At 42.9% G+C, this 20,433-nt stretch overlaps 1 protein-coding gene across 1 annotated transcript in view; it reads right to left on the bottom strand.

Moving 5' to 3' along the window:
• The window catches only part of AGPAT5 (1-acylglycerol-3-phosphate O-acyltransferase 5), a 138,138-nt gene that overhangs the window by 26,051 nt on the left and 91,654 nt on the right, over nucleotides 1-20,433 (bottom strand). Inside the window, exon 6 of the mRNA XM_065400398.1 lies at nucleotides 3,199-3,360. Within this exon, the coding sequence (XP_065256470.1) occupies nucleotides 3,199-3,360 (162 nt within the window). The remainder of the gene's footprint in view (nucleotides 1-3,198; nucleotides 3,361-20,433) is intronic.

The following is a 20,433-nucleotide window of genomic DNA, read 5'->3' as shown; positions in this document are numbered from 1 at the left end:
GGCACTGTTCCTGCTAGTGAAGGCAGGGGGCTGGATTCGATGACCTTTCGGGGTCCCTTCCAGTTCTATGAGATAGGTATATCTCCATATATATGAACATGCATCAGTCTGCACTGCTTTGGATCATTATCGATCAGAACCTGTTATCAGCATGGACGCATGTCCTCTGGAATGATTGTTGAAGATGAAAGGACATATGAATCTTTAGCACATCTGGCACGTAAAAATCTTGCAACGCCGGCTACAACAGTGCTATGCAAATGTCTGTTCTCACTTTCAGGGGACATTGTAAACAAGAAGCGGGCAGCATTATCTCCTGCAAATGTAAACAAACTTGTTTGTATAAATGACTGGCTGAACAAGAAGTAGGACTGAGTGGACTTGTAGGGTTTAAAGTTTTACACTGTTTTGTTGTTGAATGCAGTTATTTTTTGGGTACATAATTCTACATTTGTAAGTTCAACTTTCAAGATAAAGAGATTGCATTACAGTACTTGTATGAGATGAATTGAAAAATACTATTTCTTTTGTTTTTTACAGCACAAATATTTATAATAAAAATAAATATAACGTGAGCACTGTACACTTTGTATTCTGTGTTGTAATTGAAATCAATATTTGAAAATGTAGAAAACATCCAAAAATATTTAAATAAATGGTATTCTATTAACAGCACGATTAATCGTGATTAATTTTTTTAATCGCACGATTAATCATGATTTTTTTAATCACTTAACAGCCCTAGTTCTTATATGTTCAATAATAAATTATGTAGATTATGTGACTACTACAAGAATCTGGTATGTTTTGGATAGATGTTTCATATGGCTACTTGGTTATGAATAAAATAATTATTTAGCTGAATGTTCATCACATGTGTTAGTTTTTCTGTTGCTGAAAGTACAGACAAGTGTGAGGCCGTAATCATCTCAACCTTCACAATTAGTTGGCTGAAGGATACATCTCAATTTTTTTTATATATTTGTTTATCACTATAAAACTTACGCAGCACTTTACAAACAGACAGAATATATTAGTTGATCATAACACTTAAGACAAGATAAAAGTTCAAAAAGATTTAAAAAAAAAAAGAGAGAGAGAAAGCTAAATGTTAAGATTGAAGAACTGAATGGAAAATAGTGTTCTCAAAATGTTTACTACAGATGTTCATCAGGCTTGCAGAATTACAAACTGAATCAGGTTTTACAAAAGTGCACCTTGGCAATACTCAGTACTAGGGAGCTGCCAAAAAAGTCTGAAGAGAACTTTAAGATGAAAAGTAATAATGTACGGAATTCTTTCTTAAAATAACTAGACAAATAAATAATATCAGATATTTAATAAACAAACTTCTATTATAACAGTAATGGGGTAGTCAATTGAACTTTATGAGAGCAGAAAGTTATATTAAAAAAATCTGGAAAAGCTACAGTGCAGTAAAATATGTTGATTAAAAATTGACACTGTTTAAAGTTTTATTGGACATGTGTTCATATGACTACATTGGGCCTAGGAGACAAAATGCTTTGAGTTCAGAACATTGAACATTTTTTTAAAGGGGGGGGGGGGAAGCAAGTCATAGCAAAAAGTTTCACATATTCTTGAAAATATTTTATAATTGAACAAAAAATAATTTGGACTTGGGAACAGCTGAACTACATTTCTGTCTACAGCTATGAGTTATTCTTAGATGGAAGAAGAATAAGGAGGTCTCTAAAAAGACAGATTTTTATATACATCATTTTTGCAATGAAGGAATATGTTGAATAATTATTTTGAAAAAAATGTGTTGGTCACACTTAAGATTTGTACAAGAAACCCACCACTAAACTGTAACAAAACAATGATCATACTGGTTAGATAAAGATCCAGGCTCCTCCTTCATATTATCACAGAAGAGCAACCCAAAGCTCAACTGCATACAGTTCTTTCAAATAGCATAGAGCTAGAATGCTCATGTAATCCTTTTTACCCTTGCTCCGACTGAAAAAGACAACTCTGCACCAAAGCAGACTCTGAAGTCAAAAAGGCTTATTCAGCTAGTATGCAAAGTCAGATTTCTAATGTACTGAAAAGACAAATTACAATTAAAGATCAGGTTTGACAGTGAACATTTTGGCCTTCATTACTGACAGATGCAACTTAATGCACCCAGATAGTGATGCCCAGAAGTGATGATAACTCACCAATTGAAGCTGGCGAAAGGAAAACATCTGGCATGTCAATACCGTTGCAAGTAAACTTGAGTTACTTGGGCTGTAGCCCACGAAAGCTTATGCTCAAACAAATTTGTTAGTCTCTAAGGTGCCACAAGTACTCCTGTTCTTTTTGCGGATACAGACTAACACGGCTGCTGCTCTGAAACTTGAGTTACTTTGTTACAGTAAAAAAAAATCCTGTCTCCTGTTTTAAGAGAGTTAAAGGAACTACTACTAATTAGTTTAGTTAGAAATCTCCATTAATTCATCCTAATAGCACATGATAATTGAAAGCAATTGAACTTTATGAGAGCAGAAGGTTATATTAAAAAAAAACTCTGGAAAAGCTACAGTGCAATAAAAGATGTTCTTTTAAAATTGACACTGTTTAAAGTTTTACTGGACATGTGTCCATATGACTAGATTGGGCCTAGGAGACAAAATGCTATATTTTCGATAAGATTTTAGATTACATTAAACTATAATAATTTTATTTGTAATTTTTCAAATAATGTTATTAAGTGTATACTTTCCCTTGTAAAATTTACCAGCTATATTCTAAGGTGTTCCACAGAAAACCAAAGGCATGACAAAAATAGGGGGGCCAGAGAGGAAGGCTTTAAGCGAGTTTTATAGTCTCCCAAACCTGGAGTCAGCACAAGCTTAAAAGTTAATGTCACCTGGCTGCCAATGCCCACAAGAGTTCATCTTAATCATTTGGTACGACTTGGCCATAGGAATATTCCCTGAATTGAGGGCCAGAAGCGGTGACCTGGTGTAGGAGCCTACAGTTTGGGAACCTCCTACCGAATTGTGTAGGAGTCACTATATACGCTCATCATCCACAGATCCCCAGTGCGAAGTCCTCAGTGGGTTGGATCCACCAAGCTTTACTGCTGCTGCTAACCATCTGAGCAGCGCAAACTGAGCTGTGTGATGGATCTGGCCCTGTATTTTTATAAGTGCATGTATGAATTAATAAATAATAATGTCAACTCACCAGTCATGGACGGTGCCACTTTTCTTTGCCCTTTGTGGTCCACAGTACCTTCATATGCTACTGTAACATCATAAACTGCATCTAAGTAATTCTTCATTGAGTCAATGGCAACATGAGTTGCCTTTACACGTGGCGTCAGCACATGTTTTAATACTGCAAGCCCTAGGAAAGAGCACAAACATACATTGGAAGGATACAATTAACTGGACTTAAATACTGAAAATATACAAAGGAAAAGTCATTTTCAAAAGATGATTGGTCAGGGGTTTCCAAACTATGGTCTGTGTAGAGCAGTCTGGCTACATATTGCTGGTTTCTCCTACTGATATCCATTTGCTAAACTGCATTAAAAAGACAGAACATATTTAATGTATTTTTACCTAAACAACTGCTGTAGTTGCAATAGAGACATTATGTGATTGTTAATGGAAAGGGAGGCTGGTCCACAAAACAATCTCTGAGGAGTAAATTTCAAAGATATGGTTCACTGTGGAAAGGTTTGGGAACCTCTGTAAGTAGTAATGAACACCATTTAAATTCTGCGAGCGGGGTGTGTGAAAAATGTCATTCTATAGCTTCTTTCTGACTCACAGAGGTATAAAGTGAGTTGAAATTGTGAAGAAATGTTAGAACATAAAGTTTGTTTCCTGAAATTTTGTATCCTGGAACCAACTCAGAAGGCAAACCATAAACACAGGTAAATTCAAACAAGTTTAATATTTGCCCAACATCTTACTCCCTGTGTGCAACCAATTTTTTCTCCACTACATATTGAGTTCCATTACTCCTCGATATCAGTGACATAGAAATCTATTCAAATTATGTGTGATTAGACAGGATGCTATTCTTGGCTGCACTGTCAAAGTGTAATTGGTGATTTCAATATGCTTACATTGTTTCTCCTCCCTAAATACTAATTCTCCCTCTTTCAAAAGGCATTGTATAACCGCAACCATCCCACTGTTTGAGAAGTCAAAAGTGTGGTTATTCTGATAGCCCATCAACTCCAATTTTTCAGTTTGCCAGAAGGGGCTGATTAAGAGCAATCAAAGGTCTTTCCTCATATGAGGAACCAAATTCTGTTCCTAACTAAAATGATGCTGCTATACTAATGGTGCAGTCCCCCTCTGTGTGTGTGCATACATCTTTGCAACTTCTGTTCCTGGCCCTTCCTCATCCCATTTTCTCTACGATTTAGTTTTCACTTTGCACAACATAGCATCACTGCTGCTTATACCACCACTGCCAAAGGAGCACAGTCTGAAATAGCAGCAGCATCACAAATGGGATTCTACTATTAAGGACGTTTGAAAAAAGCAAGGACGGACACAAAAAACATGCACGTTCTCCAGCTCCACATCACATTTAACCTGGAGATATTTGATTAATCCTGTTTCCACACTTTTATAAAATCAAGCCAGTAACAGAAAACAGATAAGAGATATCATGTTGAGATAGGATAGAAGGAAAGTGATAATACCGAAGGTGTGAAATGAGTATCAGGAAATATCACTACCCATTTATTTTACAGAAATAATATTTTCATAATAATGTGAATCATGGAGCATCACAGAAGCCGGAGACTGAAAAGAGACAAGGATAACTGTTCCCTAGAGAATATACTTGAGTGCTTTGACCACTCCAGTTTAAAATGGACTCAAGCAGTGGCGCTTTCACAACTTCACTTGAGAGATTACTAATACAGTCTAACAGATCTCTCTTACAGTATGTTATCCCTTCGATTCAACCTGAATTGTTCTTTCCTCATTTCTATTCCATTATTGCTAATTATACCATTTGGATCACTAAACAACCCATCCTTAGGACAGTAGTAATGCAGTTGTGTGTTTTGATTGGCTCAGCACATCCATTTGATGTATAATTTTTGATAATGTAACTGACAAGATATTTGTTTAAAAACACTTCGCATTCAAGCATGAAAAATGAAGTCTTCGCACATCTGACCTGGGAGCTGTTTAGCAACTGGAAACTGAAGTTTTATTCTTGTGAAATTTACTCCTCACCTGTGCTTTAAAAAAAAAAATTAAAAACAGAGGGCTTTCAAAAGTTTCCATTAGAAAATATCTCTTCATGCTAACTGAAGAACTCATAAGCTTTGAATACTCTCCCAGTTTATTCTGTACCTTCCTTTGTATACGACTGGGAAAGAATTCTTTGCCCACCAGGGAGGAGGAAAAAGGCTAAAAAACCCTCAAGATACGAGAACTAATGAATGGTATTTGCCAATGACTGCTAAAGAGGGCCCATAGCCTTCCATCAATAAACTATAACAATTCCCATTAAAGTCAGTAAAGTGTTATGTGGTCTCCAGAAGACTATATCCCCAGGCAAACAAACACCTTGTTATTTGCAAATATGTCTTAAGACTAGTTCAACAATTCATGGGAAAACAGTTTTCAAAGGTAACTTACTCTCAACTCCATTAAGGCAGGCAGGCACATAGTGAGGTGGATAGAACACTCACTCCTCCTGGGGATGCTAGAATACCCGCTGCATTTTTCCACACACAGTAAAGATGAGCAGTGCCGCGTGAAAATCAAGGAGCTGAGACAAGGCTACCAGAAGACCAAAGAGGCAAACGGACGCTCCGGATCCCAGCCCCACACATCCCGTTTCTACGAGGCACTGCATTCCATCCTAGGTGCGGCCGCCACCACTACCCCACCACTGACCGTGGACTCTGAGGATGTCCGAGGAGGTTCCTCGGACATGTTAGCGGACGGGGAAGATGAGGAAGGAGATGAGGAGGACGAGGCAGTCGACAGCGCTTACAACGCTGATTTCCCCGACAGCCAGGATATCTTCATCACCCTTACAGAGATCCCCTACCAACCGTCGCCCAGGCGTTAACCCGGACACAGAATCAGGGGAAGGATCAGTCAGTAAGTGTTTTAAACATGTAAACATTTATTTTTAACAGAACAGGAATATTAACAATGGGTTTTTCATGATTACTTTGCCCTAGGCGCTTAACGTTTCAGTCCTTGGCAGTGAAACTACTGAAAAAAAATCTAACAATGTCCGGTTTAGCATGATTGTTTTGCCCTAAGCGCTCTACTGTTTAGTCCCTGCCAGTGCAGCTACAGTAAAATCCGGTCTATATGTCCGGGGATAGAGCAGAAATCCTCCTGGGACATCTCCACGAAGCTCTCCTGGAGGTAATTGGAAAGCCTTTGCATCAGGTTCCTGGGGAGAGCGGCCTTATTGGGTCCTCCGTGGTAGGAAACGTTTCCGCGCCAGGAGACAATCAAGTACTCGGGTATCATTGCCTTGCAGAGCATGGCGGCATACGGCCCTGCTCTTTGCAGGCTTTCCCGAAGCATCCGTTCTTTCTCCGTCTCTGAAATCCTCATCAGAGTGATGTCGCTCATGGTGACCTGCTTTGAATTAGGTAGGGGAATGTTAGTATTGGGACTGCTTGCCTGTTCTTTTACAGAACTGTAACCGGCGGTTTAGAGCCACGCGGTGGAGGCGGGAGAGGAGCAGCATACAGGGATCTTTCCCTGGGACAGCCGCGAGGGGGTGGGACAGGGGCAGAGTTCATGCTTGCCCGATTGCTGGCAGCAGGGACTGGCATTGCTTTGAACGTGAAAGGAGGCCAGTGCTATTATTAAAGTTTTAAGCAGCCACAAGTCTACGGCTTACCATGTCAGCCTGTTACCCAAATTCCGCTGTCCTGTCCCGCTTGTCTGATCTGCACTGCAAGACCCCAGGCACTGAAAGCGAAGGCCGAAAATTCGACCTTGTCCTGAGTGCGCATGTGATAGGTGCTGTGCATGGTCTTGTTCACAGAGAAAGACTATGTTCTTTGTTCACAAAAAAATTTATCTTTCTGAGGAATTCACTCCCTTTTTCCCATCCCACAGCTGCGACTGTCTCCCGAACTACCCTGGCATCACACTCCCAGAGGCTAGCGCAGATTAGGCGTACGAAGAAGAGGACACGGGAGGACATGTTCTCGGAACTTATGGGCTGCTCCCGAGCCCAGGCAGCCCAGCAGACCCAGTGGAGGGAGAACTTGTCCCAAATGCACCGATCACACATGGAACGGGAGGAGAGGTGGCGGCAGGAAGACCAGCAGGCGATTCAAACGCTGCTTGGACTAATGAGGGAGCAAACGGACACGCTCCGGCGCCTTGTGGATGTTCTGCAGGACCGGAGGCAGGAGGACAGAGCCCCGCTGCAGTCTATCTGTAACCGCCCTCCCCCGCCACAAAGTCCCATACCCCCCTCACCCAAAGTCCCGAGAAGGAGGGGCGGCAGAGTCCATGAAAACTCTCACTCCACCCCTGCAGACTGCTCAAGTAGCAGAAGGCTCTCATTCCCCAAAATTTGATAAGTCCTTTCCTTCCCGCCTCACCCAAGCCCCCGTCCCAGTTTCATCCCCCAGTTTCATGTGTAGTTGCTAATAAAAAATACGTTTCTGTTAATTACTGTTTCCATCATGTTCTTTTAGAGGAGAGTCTGTTTGAAGGGGGGAAAGGGGGTTGGTAATTGGACAGGACAGTCACCTTTACCAGGGTACAGACGCGGGGGCAGGTTCAGCAGCAGGGCACACACACATTGCATTCACTAGTTACCCTGGTCAGTCTGGGAGGTGGTTTTCATGTTCTGTGTGTGTGTGTGGGGGGCTATGTGACTTTGTGGCGGGGGAGGGCGGTTAGAGATCTTATGCAGCGGTCCTTATCCTGGATCACAGAGCCACGCAGCAGGGGATCTGTAACTGTCCTCCCCCTGCCACAAAGTCACATAGCCCCCACACACAGAGTCCCGAACAGGAGGGGTGGCAGGCTCCGTTGAAACAACCAGTCCACCAGTGCGGAGCCTGTCATTCCTGGAGTTTAGAAGCGTCCTTTGCATCACTACACTACACCCGCTCCCCACCACAGTTTGCGTCCCAGGTTCAACACTTTACCGCGAAAACAGTAATAAAGAAAACGGTGTTCATTAACAAATTTCAAGTGATTTTATTTTTAAACGTGTGTTGGAAGGGGGGGAACGGGGTATGTAAGTGGAGAGGATAGTGAACATTTACTGGGTAAAGAAACGGGGGCAGGTTCAGCTTCTCTGTAAACAAACTTAATAGTCACAGGTTACCCTGCTCACTCAGGAACCTAGCTTTCAAAGCCTCCCGGATGCACAGCGCGTCCCGCTGGGCTCTTCTAATCGCACGGCTGTCTGGCTGGACGTAATCAGCAGCCAGGCTATTTGCCTCAACCTCCCACCCCGCCATAAAGGTCTCCCCCTTGCTCTCACAGAGATTGTGGAGCACACAGCAAGCTGCAATAACAATGGGGATATTGGTTTCGCTGAGATCAGAGCGAGTCAGTAAGGTTCTCCATCTCCCCTTGAGACGTCCAAAAGCACACTCCACCACCATTCTGCACTTGCTCAGCCGGTAGTTGAAGAGTTCTTTTTCACTGTCCAGGGCGCCTGTATAGGGCTTCATGAGCCAGGGCATTAGCGGGTAGGCTGGGTCCCCGAGGATGACTATAGGCATCTTCACATCCCCAAGAGTTATTTTGTGGTCCGGGAAGTAAATACCTTCCTGCAGCCGTCTAAACAGACCAGAGTTCCTGAAAACACGAGTGTCATGAACCTTGCCCGGCCATCCGACGTTGATGTTTGTAAAACGTCCCCTATGGTCCACCAGTGCTTGCAGCACCATTGAAAAGTAGCCCTTTCGGTTAATGTACTGGCTGGCCTGGTGGTCCGGTCCCAGGATAGGGATGCGAGTTCCATCTATAGCCCCACCGCAGTTTGGGAATCCCATCGCGGCGAAGCCATGTATGATGACCTCCACGTTTCCCAGGGTCACTACCTTTGAGAGCAGTAGCTCAACGATTACGTTGGCTACTTGCATCACAACAACCCCCACGGTAGATTTGCCCATGCCAAAGTGGTTCGCGACTGACCGGTAGCTGTCCGGCGTTGCAAGCTTCCAGAGGGCTATGGCCACTCGCTTCTGGACAGTCAGGGCTGCTCGCATCCGGGTGTCCTTGCGCTTCAGGGCAGTCAGGGCTGCTCGCATCCGGGTGTCCCTGCGCTTCAGGGCAGGGGACAGCAACTCACAAAGTTCAAGGAAAGTCCCCTTCCGCATGCGAAAGTTTCGCAGCCACTGGGATTCATCCCAGACCTGCAGCACTATGCGGTCCCACTAGTCCGTGCTTGTTTCCCGGGCCCAGAATCGCCGTTCCACAACATCAACATGACCCATTGCCACCATGATGTCCTCGGCGCGGGGTCCTGTGCTTTGTGACAGGTCTGTGCCACTCTCAGACTTCAGGTCCTCACCGCGCTGCCGTAGCCTCCTCGCCCGACTTCTCAGCATCTGCCTCTGGGAAAGGTGGATGATAAGGTGCGAGGTGTTGATAACGGCCATAACTGCAGCGATGGTCGCAGCGGGCTCCATGCTCGCAGTGCTGTGGCGTCCGCGCTGTCACTGACCAGAAAAGTGCGCGAACTGATTTCCCGCCGGCGCTTTCAGGGAGGGAGTGACGGTTGGATGACGACAGTTACCCAAAACCACCCTCGACACAATTTTTTCCCCAGAAGGCATTGGGGGCTCGACCCAGAATTCCAGTGGGCAGCGGGGACTGTGGGAACTGTGGGATAGCTGCCCACAGTGCACCGCTTCCAATGTCGACGCTTGCCCCGTTAGTGTGGACTCACAAAGTCGAATTACTGTCCTTAGTGTGGACACACACGTTCGACTTTGTAATATCGATTCCACATATTCGATTTAAGTAAAATCGAACTACTCTCGTAGTGTAGACATACCCTATAATCTCACTGACTATTGGTTAATGGGACTATGGCTTGCTTAAAGTCAGACACTGAATTGAGGCCTTAGAAATGGCTTAGATAAAAACTGGAAAAAAAAGCTTACTTCCAGCTGACAGGTGCATAACAGAAGATAGGTTGAGCAGATGTGGCTGGGGAAATGTGGAATTAAGAAAACAACTGTGAAGGAATGTCAAGAGATCTACACTCCCTGAACAGCTAAACCTTCAGAGTTTTCCTGAGGAACACCGAGGTGCCCATTGGCTTGCACACTGGTTCAGTCTGAAGTTCTGTGTGACTAGACACAAAAAAGTACATAGTTTCATAGCACCCTAAAAGTTTTAACCAAAATGTTTAAAATCCATGATTGCTGTGGCTGACCATACCCATTTCTATGTAAGAAAACATACTTTTGAACATGCCCAGAATATATGTACTTTTATCTGTGTTTGATAGTGAAACTATGGTCTAGTTCCACAGAGTTTGAACGTGCACTGAATCTCAGAAACAGATGATCTGAAGTCAGTGTTTTGATGTTTTAAAAATACTTCTATAAAATGGACCGCATGTGAAGTGAAAAATTCCAGTCTCTTGCTATTAACAAAACTTCTTCTCCAAGTAAAATATTAGAACGCTTTGGAGATTACTCACTTTTAGCCTCAACTGTTCCAAGGAGATATTCTATCTTTTGTTGGTTCTGTCTCAAAAATGTTCCCCATGCCGCCTGTTCACTGAACACCAGAATTTCCAAAGCAGAGAGTAAACATATTAAATACTGCAGTACTGCTTAAGGAATTTTTGAATTTACAGAGTTAAAATATTAACAGTTTCTTTTTGCTTAGGACTTGACAAAATCATTGCAACATTAAAAAGGTTTGCCAGTGACTGTCTGTTACCCCACATTCTTTAAATAAATCTTTACAATGCAGAAGGCTACAAGAACGCTATGACAAAGTTTGAGACACCTTGAAGTATTCTGGGGAGAACCTCTGGGATTTCCTTCACTTCCTGACCTAACGTTGTGAAACTGCCTTGTAGTACTGCTGAGTGCTATTAAACAATTCATTTCTAAAGTGCTCTGGGATCCTTAAAGTTGAAAGGATCTGTATAAGTCATTATCCCTATCTTGCTTCTTTAGGAGTATGCAATGTTGTAGCGATATTGGTGCCAGAATATTAGAGAGCCGATGTGGGTGAGGTAATATCTTTTATTGGACTCACTTCTGTTGGTGAGAAAGACAAGCTTTCGAGCTTACACAGAGCTCTTCAGGTCTTGGAAAGGTACTCAAAGAGTATGTCTACACTGCAGTTGAACACCCACGGCTGGCCCAAACCAGCTGACTCAGGCTTGCAAGGTTCAGGGTAAGGGGCTGTTTAACTGTGGTGCAGACGTTTGGGCTTGGGCTGCAGCCAGAGCTCTGGTAGCTTCCCATCTCACAGGGTCGCTGCAGCCCAAGACCGAACATCTACATTGCAATTAAACAGCCGCAAGCCCAAGCCCCACGAGCCCAAGTCAGCTGGCATGGGCCAGCCATGGGTTTTTAATTGCAGTGTAGACATACCCAGAGTGTCACAGTTAAATACAAGGTGGAACAGATTGTTTAGCATAAGTAGTTAACACATTTCAAGAGATCATTCAAGGTGAAGTAGCCCATTAACACCTCTCCAGTCACAGGGGGGAAAGGAATAATCATATAAAAAAAAAGCTGGAGGGGGGGGAAGAGGGTTAAATGGGTTATAGATTGTTGTAATAAGTCATAAATCAAGTGTCTCTATTCAGTCCATGATTTTTAGTATCTAGCAAAGTTATGAATTTAAGCTCCCAGGCTCAACTTTTGAAAGTGAAGTCCGCATCCTTTGAGAATGAGGACTCAGAGGTCAGCTATAAAGCGATCGCTTTGCGAAAAAAGTGTTCACCCACAGGTGATACATAGAAAAATGAAAAAAGACAAAAACACTGTAAGTTCCTTCGAGAGTGTAATGATTCTCTCATTTCACCCACACAGTTGTTATCGGGGCATTTAGTGCACTGAATGAGGTACACCACATATACGACAAGCCCTACTTGCCCCAGTGATATTTGTTTATTCAATATTACATCAATTATGTAAATATTTAGAAGCATAATATGGTTGCCATATTTTTTTATTTTGTGAACTGTCACTTCAAACGATGTCACTATGTTATGTTTCAAAATATTTATTCTGTAAATGTACTGCTGAATATTACAGTATTGTACCTGCAATTATATAGTTATGAGTGTGGACATTCCATTCAACACACCTAATGCTGCTTCAATTTTCCCAAATATATTCCTTGTGGCCTGAAATTTGTCATTCCCCCTGCTACCATCACCACATAGATCTTTCTGGAAACATTTACACCCATTCAGACAGAAAAACACAAACCCAACTCTCTCTACATTCAAGGAATACTCTATAATTTGCGCATGTTCAATTAACTCTATTCTGACTTGATTTTCAAACTCTGCGTTTACACAGTACTCACTGAGGAGTGTGTGTTTTGTTAGTTTTTTTTAAAAAGTATGACCATGAATGGGATCGTTAGTTTCAATAGGGGAGGAGTACTACTGGAAATCAGGCTTAAACGGGAACAGAGTTCTTTTCATGACCCGGTCATTCATATAGGTGTCTATTTGGGAGCTATTGGGTGCTGAAGGGACCACTGTGATCATCTAGTCTGACCTCCTGTATAACATACGTCATAGAACTTCCCCAAATAATTCATAGACTACATCTTTTAGAAAAACATCCAATCTTGATTTAAAAATTGCCAGTGATAGAGAATCCACCATGACCCTTGGAAAATTGTTCCAATGATTAAGTACCCTCAGTGTTAAAAATTTACACCTTATTTCCAGTCTGAATTTGTCTAGCTTCAACTTCCAGCCTTAGACTGCGTTATCCCTTTCTCTGCTAGATTGAAGAGCCCATTATTCCATATGTGTTCTCCATGTAGGTACTTACAGAAAAAACCCGGTTACTAACCTTCCGTAACTGTTGTTCTTCAAGATGTGCTGCTCATGTCCATTCCATATTAGGTGTGTGTGCGACCGTTGCCGGACATTCTTCCCTCAGTGGTATCTGTCAGGCCAACTCTAGTGCCCTCTGGTGCTGCGCGCTTATGCACTAGTATAAGAGGTACTGCCAGCCACGCACCCTCTCAAGTTCCTTCTTGCTGGCTAACTCTGACAGAGGGGTATGAGGTTGGGTCATGGAATGGACATGAGCAACACATCTTAAAGAACAGAACAGTAGTTATGGAAGGTTAGTAACCGTTTTTTCTTCAAGTGTTTGCTCACATCCATTCAGGCGACTCACAAGAAGTACTTCAGGAGGTGAGCTTGGAGTTCATGAACATGCTGACTACCACACTGCTCTTCCGAATCTGGCATCGTCTTGAGCCTGTTGGGTGATGGTGTAGTGCTATGCAAAGGTATGCACCAAAAACCAAGTTGCAGTCCTGCAAATGTCTTGGATTGGAACCTGCGTGAGGAATGCTGCTGAAGAGGCCCAAGCTCTCATGGAGTGAATGGTTAAGATGGCTGGAGGTGGGACATTTGCCTGCTCGTAACATGGCCGAATGCAGGCGGTTATCCCGGATGAGATTCTCTGGACTGACACTGGAAGCCCTTTCATCCTTTCTGCTATTGCTACAAAGAGTTGTGTGGATTTGCGAAAGGATTTAGTCCTCTTGATATAGAAGGTGAAGACACGCCTAACGTACAACTGCTCTTCTGAGTTCTTATGAGGCTTTGGGAAGAAGACTGGCAGGAAAATGGCCTGGTTGCTACGGAACTGTGAAACCACCTTTGGCAGGAAGGCCAGATGGGGGCGCAGTTGGGCCTTGTTCTTGAAGAACACCAGGTATGGTGGTTCTGACGTAAGGGCCTTGATTTCAGAGACCCTTCTGAGTGAGGTGATCGCTACCAAGAAGGCGACCTTCCATGAGAGAAGCAGTAGAGGGCACAACATTAGTGGCTCAAAGTGAAGACTTGAGCCTTGAGAAAACCAGGTTTAAGTCGCATGGGGGAATCATCTCATGGACCGGAGGATAAAGTCTCTCCAGTCTCTTAAGGGCCATCCGCTTGTGAGAGAACACTGACCTGCCATTCACTGGGGGGTGGAAGGGTGAAATTCCTGCTAAATGCACTTTGATAGATGCGAGGGCCAGACCTTGGTGTTTTAGATGTAGCAAGTAGTTCAAGATAGACTAAAGGGAAAACGGAACTGGAGAGAGGCCTTGTTGGGATGCCCATATTGAGAGATGCTAACATTTGGCCAGGTAGGTAGCCCTAGTGGATGGCCTCCTACTACCTAACAAGACCTGCCAAACTTGTTATGAACAGGTCTGCTCCTCTGGGTTCAGCCATGTAACCTCCATGCAGTTAGGTGAAGGGAATCAAGATTTGGGTGGAGTAACCGATCATGGTCTTGAGAGATCAGGACAGAGCAGAGTGGAAGCAGGGTTGCTCTTGATAGATCTAGTAGCGTGACGAACAAGTGCTGGCATGCCCACGCTGATGCTAGAAGACTAACTTTTGCCTTGTCCCATCTGCTCTTTAGGAGGACCTTGTGAACCAGAGTGGCTGGGGGAAATGTGTAGAACAAGAGCTCTGTCCAGGGAAGCAGGAAGGCATCTGAGAAGGAAGCCGGGCTGTGCCTGCATAGCGAGCAGAACTGATGACGTTTCCTGTTCTGCTTGGTCGCAAACAGGTCTACCTGGGGAGACCCCCACCTTTGGAAGATGAACCTGGTGACCTCTGGGTGAAGGAACCACTCATGGTGAGAGGAAAAGGATCTGCTCAAGTGACCCGCCAGTGCATTCCGAGCTCTCAGAAGATGTGAAACCTCAAGGTGGATACTCAATGCTCTGAATGGAGTTGACGGTGCCGCCGTGGGACCTGGGCTGGAGGAGTGGCCTGGCGCACGTCACACTACTGCCTTCCCCATGTTTGTCCTCCTTCTGCATCGGTGAGTGCCCTCTGTCAGTGTGCTGCTTACTGTGCTTCTTCCTCGTCACTGGAGATGGGGAATGGTGCTGGGAAGCATGTGGTGCCGGAGGAGCACTTTGTACTGAGTCTGAAGTGCTTGGTGCAGAATGGGAGCAGCTTGGCTCTGAGGCTGGTCTGAACACGCATTCATTAGGATAACCTCTAATCTCTGTGTCCCTTTTTGTACAGGGTCAAAAGTCCAGAGAGATCTGGCACCGGTCTCTCATGTGAGTTTCTCCCAAAAACTTCAGACAGCTGGAGTGTGGGTCACTCATGGGCATAGGCTTGCCACAGGAGGCACAAGGTTTGAAACCCAGGGACCGGGGCATGCCCCGCCCCAGCCCCTTGGCAATAGGGAGAGGGAAGCCTTGCCGAAGTAGGAGGGGTTGTTACAGCAACTGTCATGGGCGGAAAGAAGGAACTGAGAGGGTGCATGGCCGGCGGCACCCCTTATACAGGCACATAAGTGTGTGACACCAGAGGGTGCTAAAGCCATCCTGATGGATACCACTGAGGGAAAAATCTCTGGCAATGGTGCATGTGGTACGCACACACCTAACGTGGAATGGACACGAGCAAGCACTCGAAGAATATGAAATTTTGAAAATATGATCCTGTTTTGGAGATTAGGGTGGTCACTGGGAAGCTGTTAACTGTGAAAGTAGAATGAAGTTCCTTCCCATTCCAGGAGTTACTGGTGAGCTCTGAAGGCCTAAGCACAAAGTAAGCTCTGATTTTGGGCCTGCCATTTGGGTAATAATGAAGATAGTCCAAGAAATATCTTAAAAAATAAAAACAGTAATGCACTATTTAATATGCCTAGCTCAGAATATTGTAGACAAATGAAAGTACTGGGCATACAACACATCTTTTAAAAGTATCTGTTTTATAAAAATGTTAGATATTCTTGCAATCACTTGATAATCTTTGCTAAAGTCAACATACCATAATTTAAAATCAACTAATTACAATTATTTTGACAGCCTGTCTGCATCCAATTCACAAAACACGCTATGCTTAAACTGTTTTTAATATTGGGCAATACAAAGTTAAGACTCTATGTTAAAGTATTTGAGGTCATGAGATTTTACTTTAAAAGCCAAAGAAAACAAGCTAAATATCTAATGTCAGACTTTACCTTGTAATGCTATTCTCATTGCTAATATATAGAGGAGAAGCTAATTTTTGAATTTTATCAAGTTAGTAAACTATTATAAAAAATACAAAGTCTTAACAGACAAGCTAGGGAGGCCAATAAATCCAAAAAAGAACTGGCCTCTATTAAAACGGTCAGATAATCTAATGAAAATCAAGAGCACAATGATGCTTCAAGTATCATTCTGGTGAACAGATTCTAGTAAAAGTCAAGATTATTTCAACCCAGAAAAGAGAACTACTCAGCAGAGATGAATGGGAAGCTTTCCCTCATGAGTACGAAGGCCTAAGCCACCACCATCTTCAGAAATTAACTTTTTAATTAAAAATAGATATATAAATGTCTGACAATTCACTTGTATTCCTCCTCGATACAAGTCGTATCTGAAGGCAATGAACAGAGAAAATGCCAACCAGAGCCTGGAAAGATCAATGGATAGTTATAATGAATCTGGAATGCCTATATCACCAGAGCCCAAAACAGACTGAAACCTAGACCTCAGAGTCAGGTTGATCAACTAAAGATCAGTCTAATATGCCTTTTACCTTTCATAATTTTATTGCAGACAAATCACTGGACAAGAAACCTGGCTGAGTGATCATCCAGGACTAATGTTAGATCAGCTGGTTCCCCCCTTTTTAATCTTACCCCCAGAAACTGTATTCACCACAGACCAAGAGAGAGGGGGGAGGGATAGCTCAGTGGTTTGAGCATTGGCCTGCTAAACCCAGGGTTGTGAGTTCAATCTTTGAGGGGGCCACTTAGGGATTTGGGGCAAAATCAGTACTTGGTTCTGCTAGTGAAGGCAGGGGGCTGGACTCAATGACCTTTCAAGGTCCCTTCCAGTTCTAGGAGATAGGATATCTCCATTAATTTAATTTAATTTAACATATCTGGAGGAGAGGAGCCATGATATTATTTCCTACCATGTTCAGACACAGGAAAATCTAATTAGAATCAGACTCCCTTGAGTATCTCCACTGAGAGTCCAAAGGGACTAACCTGGACATTGTTCTAATCTAAAAATCAGACACCAAAGGCTCCCCAGAGGAACTGACAGAGACACTGTCTAACATGGCGACAAAATCCATAAGACTTGTTAACTTGTAAAACAAACATTTTCACAAACTCTCTGAAGTAGTCCAAAATCTACTTTTCCAAAAATTACACATTAGGGTTCTCACACAGTCTCTGACCCAAAACAAACCCAACTGTGGAGCATACCATGAGGTAAGAACACAGGAAACACAAACACCTCCCTTCCTCTCCAATCTTCTTCCTCTAGAGATAAATGAAAAGTCTTCTCTTTGCAAGGCATTAAAAAAAATCACTACTGTGATTACCAAAAATTCAGGGACCCTTTGAAATTCCAAAACGTACTTATGGGAAACTCCACCCAACCAACAGACCAACGAGTAAGAAAAAATCTATGGACATACTCATTACATTCTAACAACATTTATGGACACTTTCAAAGTATTCTAAAGTCTCACACTAATCCCCACCCAGATTATCATGGTTCACAGACTGGCTTTGAGCAATTTAGAGGCTTATGGAGAAAAATACAAGATTTGGTAATGTTAATTTTAAAACTCCACAATGGTGTTTTCTGTGGATGAAAAGTGGAGAGAGAATCATTTAGTTTAACCCTTTTCAAATACTTTCTAATGGGTTCAGATAGATCAGTATCCAGTTGTCTGGATTTATATACAGTAAAATCCCTATTTTATGAACTAATTGAGAATTGAACAGTCCATAAAAATCAAAAAGTTCATAACACTGAACACCTGAAAATTACAGTAGGTACAGTGCATAGTATACATAACGAACGGTAACAAATGTATACAATAAAAATGATTTTTCTTTGAGAGAACTGAATCCCTTGCTATCAAATCTCTTAGTTTTTAAACCTGTACAATTGCTTGAACTTTGGATGAAGGACTGAAGTCATATTTGGCAGCAGGAAACTGACTTAGACAGCAGAAAAATGGTTCATATAACTGATCATTCAAAGATTGATGTTCATAAAATCAGGGTTCTACTGTATGGTTACATCTATTGATAAGGGATAAACTCTGCTGACAAGCTGGATAAGCTAGATGCATTTTATCCACCTGGTAATAGCACTTCTTTAATCCTACAATTTCTTCTCTCTACATAGTTAACAGCTTTGTTTTTAAAAGTTAAACAGAGAAAGATAGTTCTAAGTTACATATGGAAGAAGAAGCTCTTGCTAACCTGGGATGTGTGGGTGGGGGTCTCTTATATTATTAGGGTCACATACTCTCCCTTTACTGGAATAGACTGTAGAGAACTATGTCAATAACTATGCTAGAGAACTGATCAAGAGCGAGGTTACAAAAATATCACAGCTATTTCCACAGTGGGTAAGTTAGCTGCTCTGTGGTAATTTCACATCTCCTGCTTCCAGTATCTTCAAATAAAGACACTGTCTGCTATCCAACCAATAAGATACACTTTACCAGACCACACACACAGACAGAAAACCATTTGTTAGGCCACAATCTTAAAATGAGTCTAGCATCATAAATTTATAAATCTCCAAGAAAGGAACAAATACGCAACTTCCTGGTGGAGGGACTTTGGAGACAGAGGAAGAAGGTGAAGGGGGAACATCAAGGAAACGTGTGAAAACATGCAGACAAGTAGCAAGTGAAAGTTGTTTTGTTTCGTGAACTCTTAAAATGCAAACCATGATGCAGAACGTACCGTATGTCAGATAGGCTATATAACACACCAAACCATTTCACTGCTGTGTTTGAAAGACACTTCTACTTTGGTGACAATGTCATTTTGTTCATGACTTTGGGACATCCAATGTAGGGCTGGACTTGCATTACCAGATATCATAGTTCAGGGCAACTAAACCTGTTTTCCCCATCTGCGGTCTACCAATGGCACCCAATTCTAGGCTCCTGGCTCCTCAGCCATCACCTCCCCTGGGTAGAGATCTGTGTCTCTTGCCCTCCTGACTGGGGTTTTTCCAGGCTCCACAGTTCCCTGCCCACACTGTGATTTCCTCAGCAAGCCAGACTGCCTAAACAGGCCAGCATCTGTGCTCTGCTTTCTCTTTTGAGCGCTATGAACAATGTAACTGTCAGCAGTTACAAGTTACCATACAGCTCCTTGTAAGCAAGCACATTTATTTGTAAGGTGAAAGCACCGCAGAGAAAAAATATTAATAAAAATAAAAGAACCTATACACACGCTAATAAGCAGAGACGACCTGTACCTGCTGATGGGGCCCCCACAATTTAAAGGTTTGGCTGCCCCCTGAACAGCTTGAGTCCCACTCTGCCCCTTTCCCCTGGGAGACGTACCCTCAATCTCCCCTCCCAGAAAGCAGCAGCCCCTCCCTGCAGCTCCCAACTGTTGCTCTTGCAGCTGCTGGCAGGGAGGAGGGGTCTGGCTGCACCATGTGGCTAAGCAGGGCTGGCAAACACTGGCAGAAGTCAGGGAGAGGGCATGGGACCCCACATGCCCCCCCCACACGTTGCCTCTGTTAATAAGCTTACTAAAGGTCACACCTGAAGGGCTCTGGAAGGAGTCAGTCCTTCAAACCCCACCAAGGGTATTTACTGTGGTTACAAGTTCCTAACAGCCTGAGCTCATAATTAGCACAACCATGAATAATTCAGTCTTTCCTTTATACAGCTTGGGCCTTTGATCTTCAGGTTCCAAGAACAGGTGATCAGCAGACAAAGCAGAATGTGAAGAATTACAAAGGAATCTTACAAAACTGGGTGACTGGGCAACAAAATGGTAGATGAAATTCAATGTTGATAACGAATCGGCCACTGTTGGAAGATTGGACACTGAGCTTGATGGACTATTGGTCTGAGCCAGGACGATCATTCTTATGTTCTTATGACAATGGTCCACACCTCAGGGAGCAGCTGCAAAAGGCTAGACCTTTTTAGCATAACCGGGGGTAGGAAATTTGCATTCACCTCCCCTTACAAAAGTTACATGAAACCCAACCTACAATAACACATAACCTTTGCATTTAATACAATGGACTCCAAAGATACTTAAACTTAATTCAGTAAGGTTTTTCAAGGATATTGCAGGAAATTGCATATCTGTCACATCAGAACCCTACTGCTGATTATCAAATATACTTTATTTCTCCAGGGCTTGTTTTCTAAATTCTTCATGAGCCTGCCCATCTTCTCTACTATATACCAGTAATTTGATGATGGCAGGCAAAATTCATTGCACATAGTTAAAAGGATATACTC

Source organism: Emys orbicularis, chromosome 3, assembly GCF_028017835.1.
Source record: "Emys orbicularis isolate rEmyOrb1 chromosome 3, rEmyOrb1.hap1, whole genome shotgun sequence".
In the NCBI taxonomy this organism is placed as follows: Eukaryota; Metazoa; Chordata; order Testudines; family Emydidae; genus Emys; species Emys orbicularis.
The sequence above is the reverse complement of the archived record's forward strand: the minus strand, read 5'-3'. Positions and strand labels throughout refer to the sequence as shown.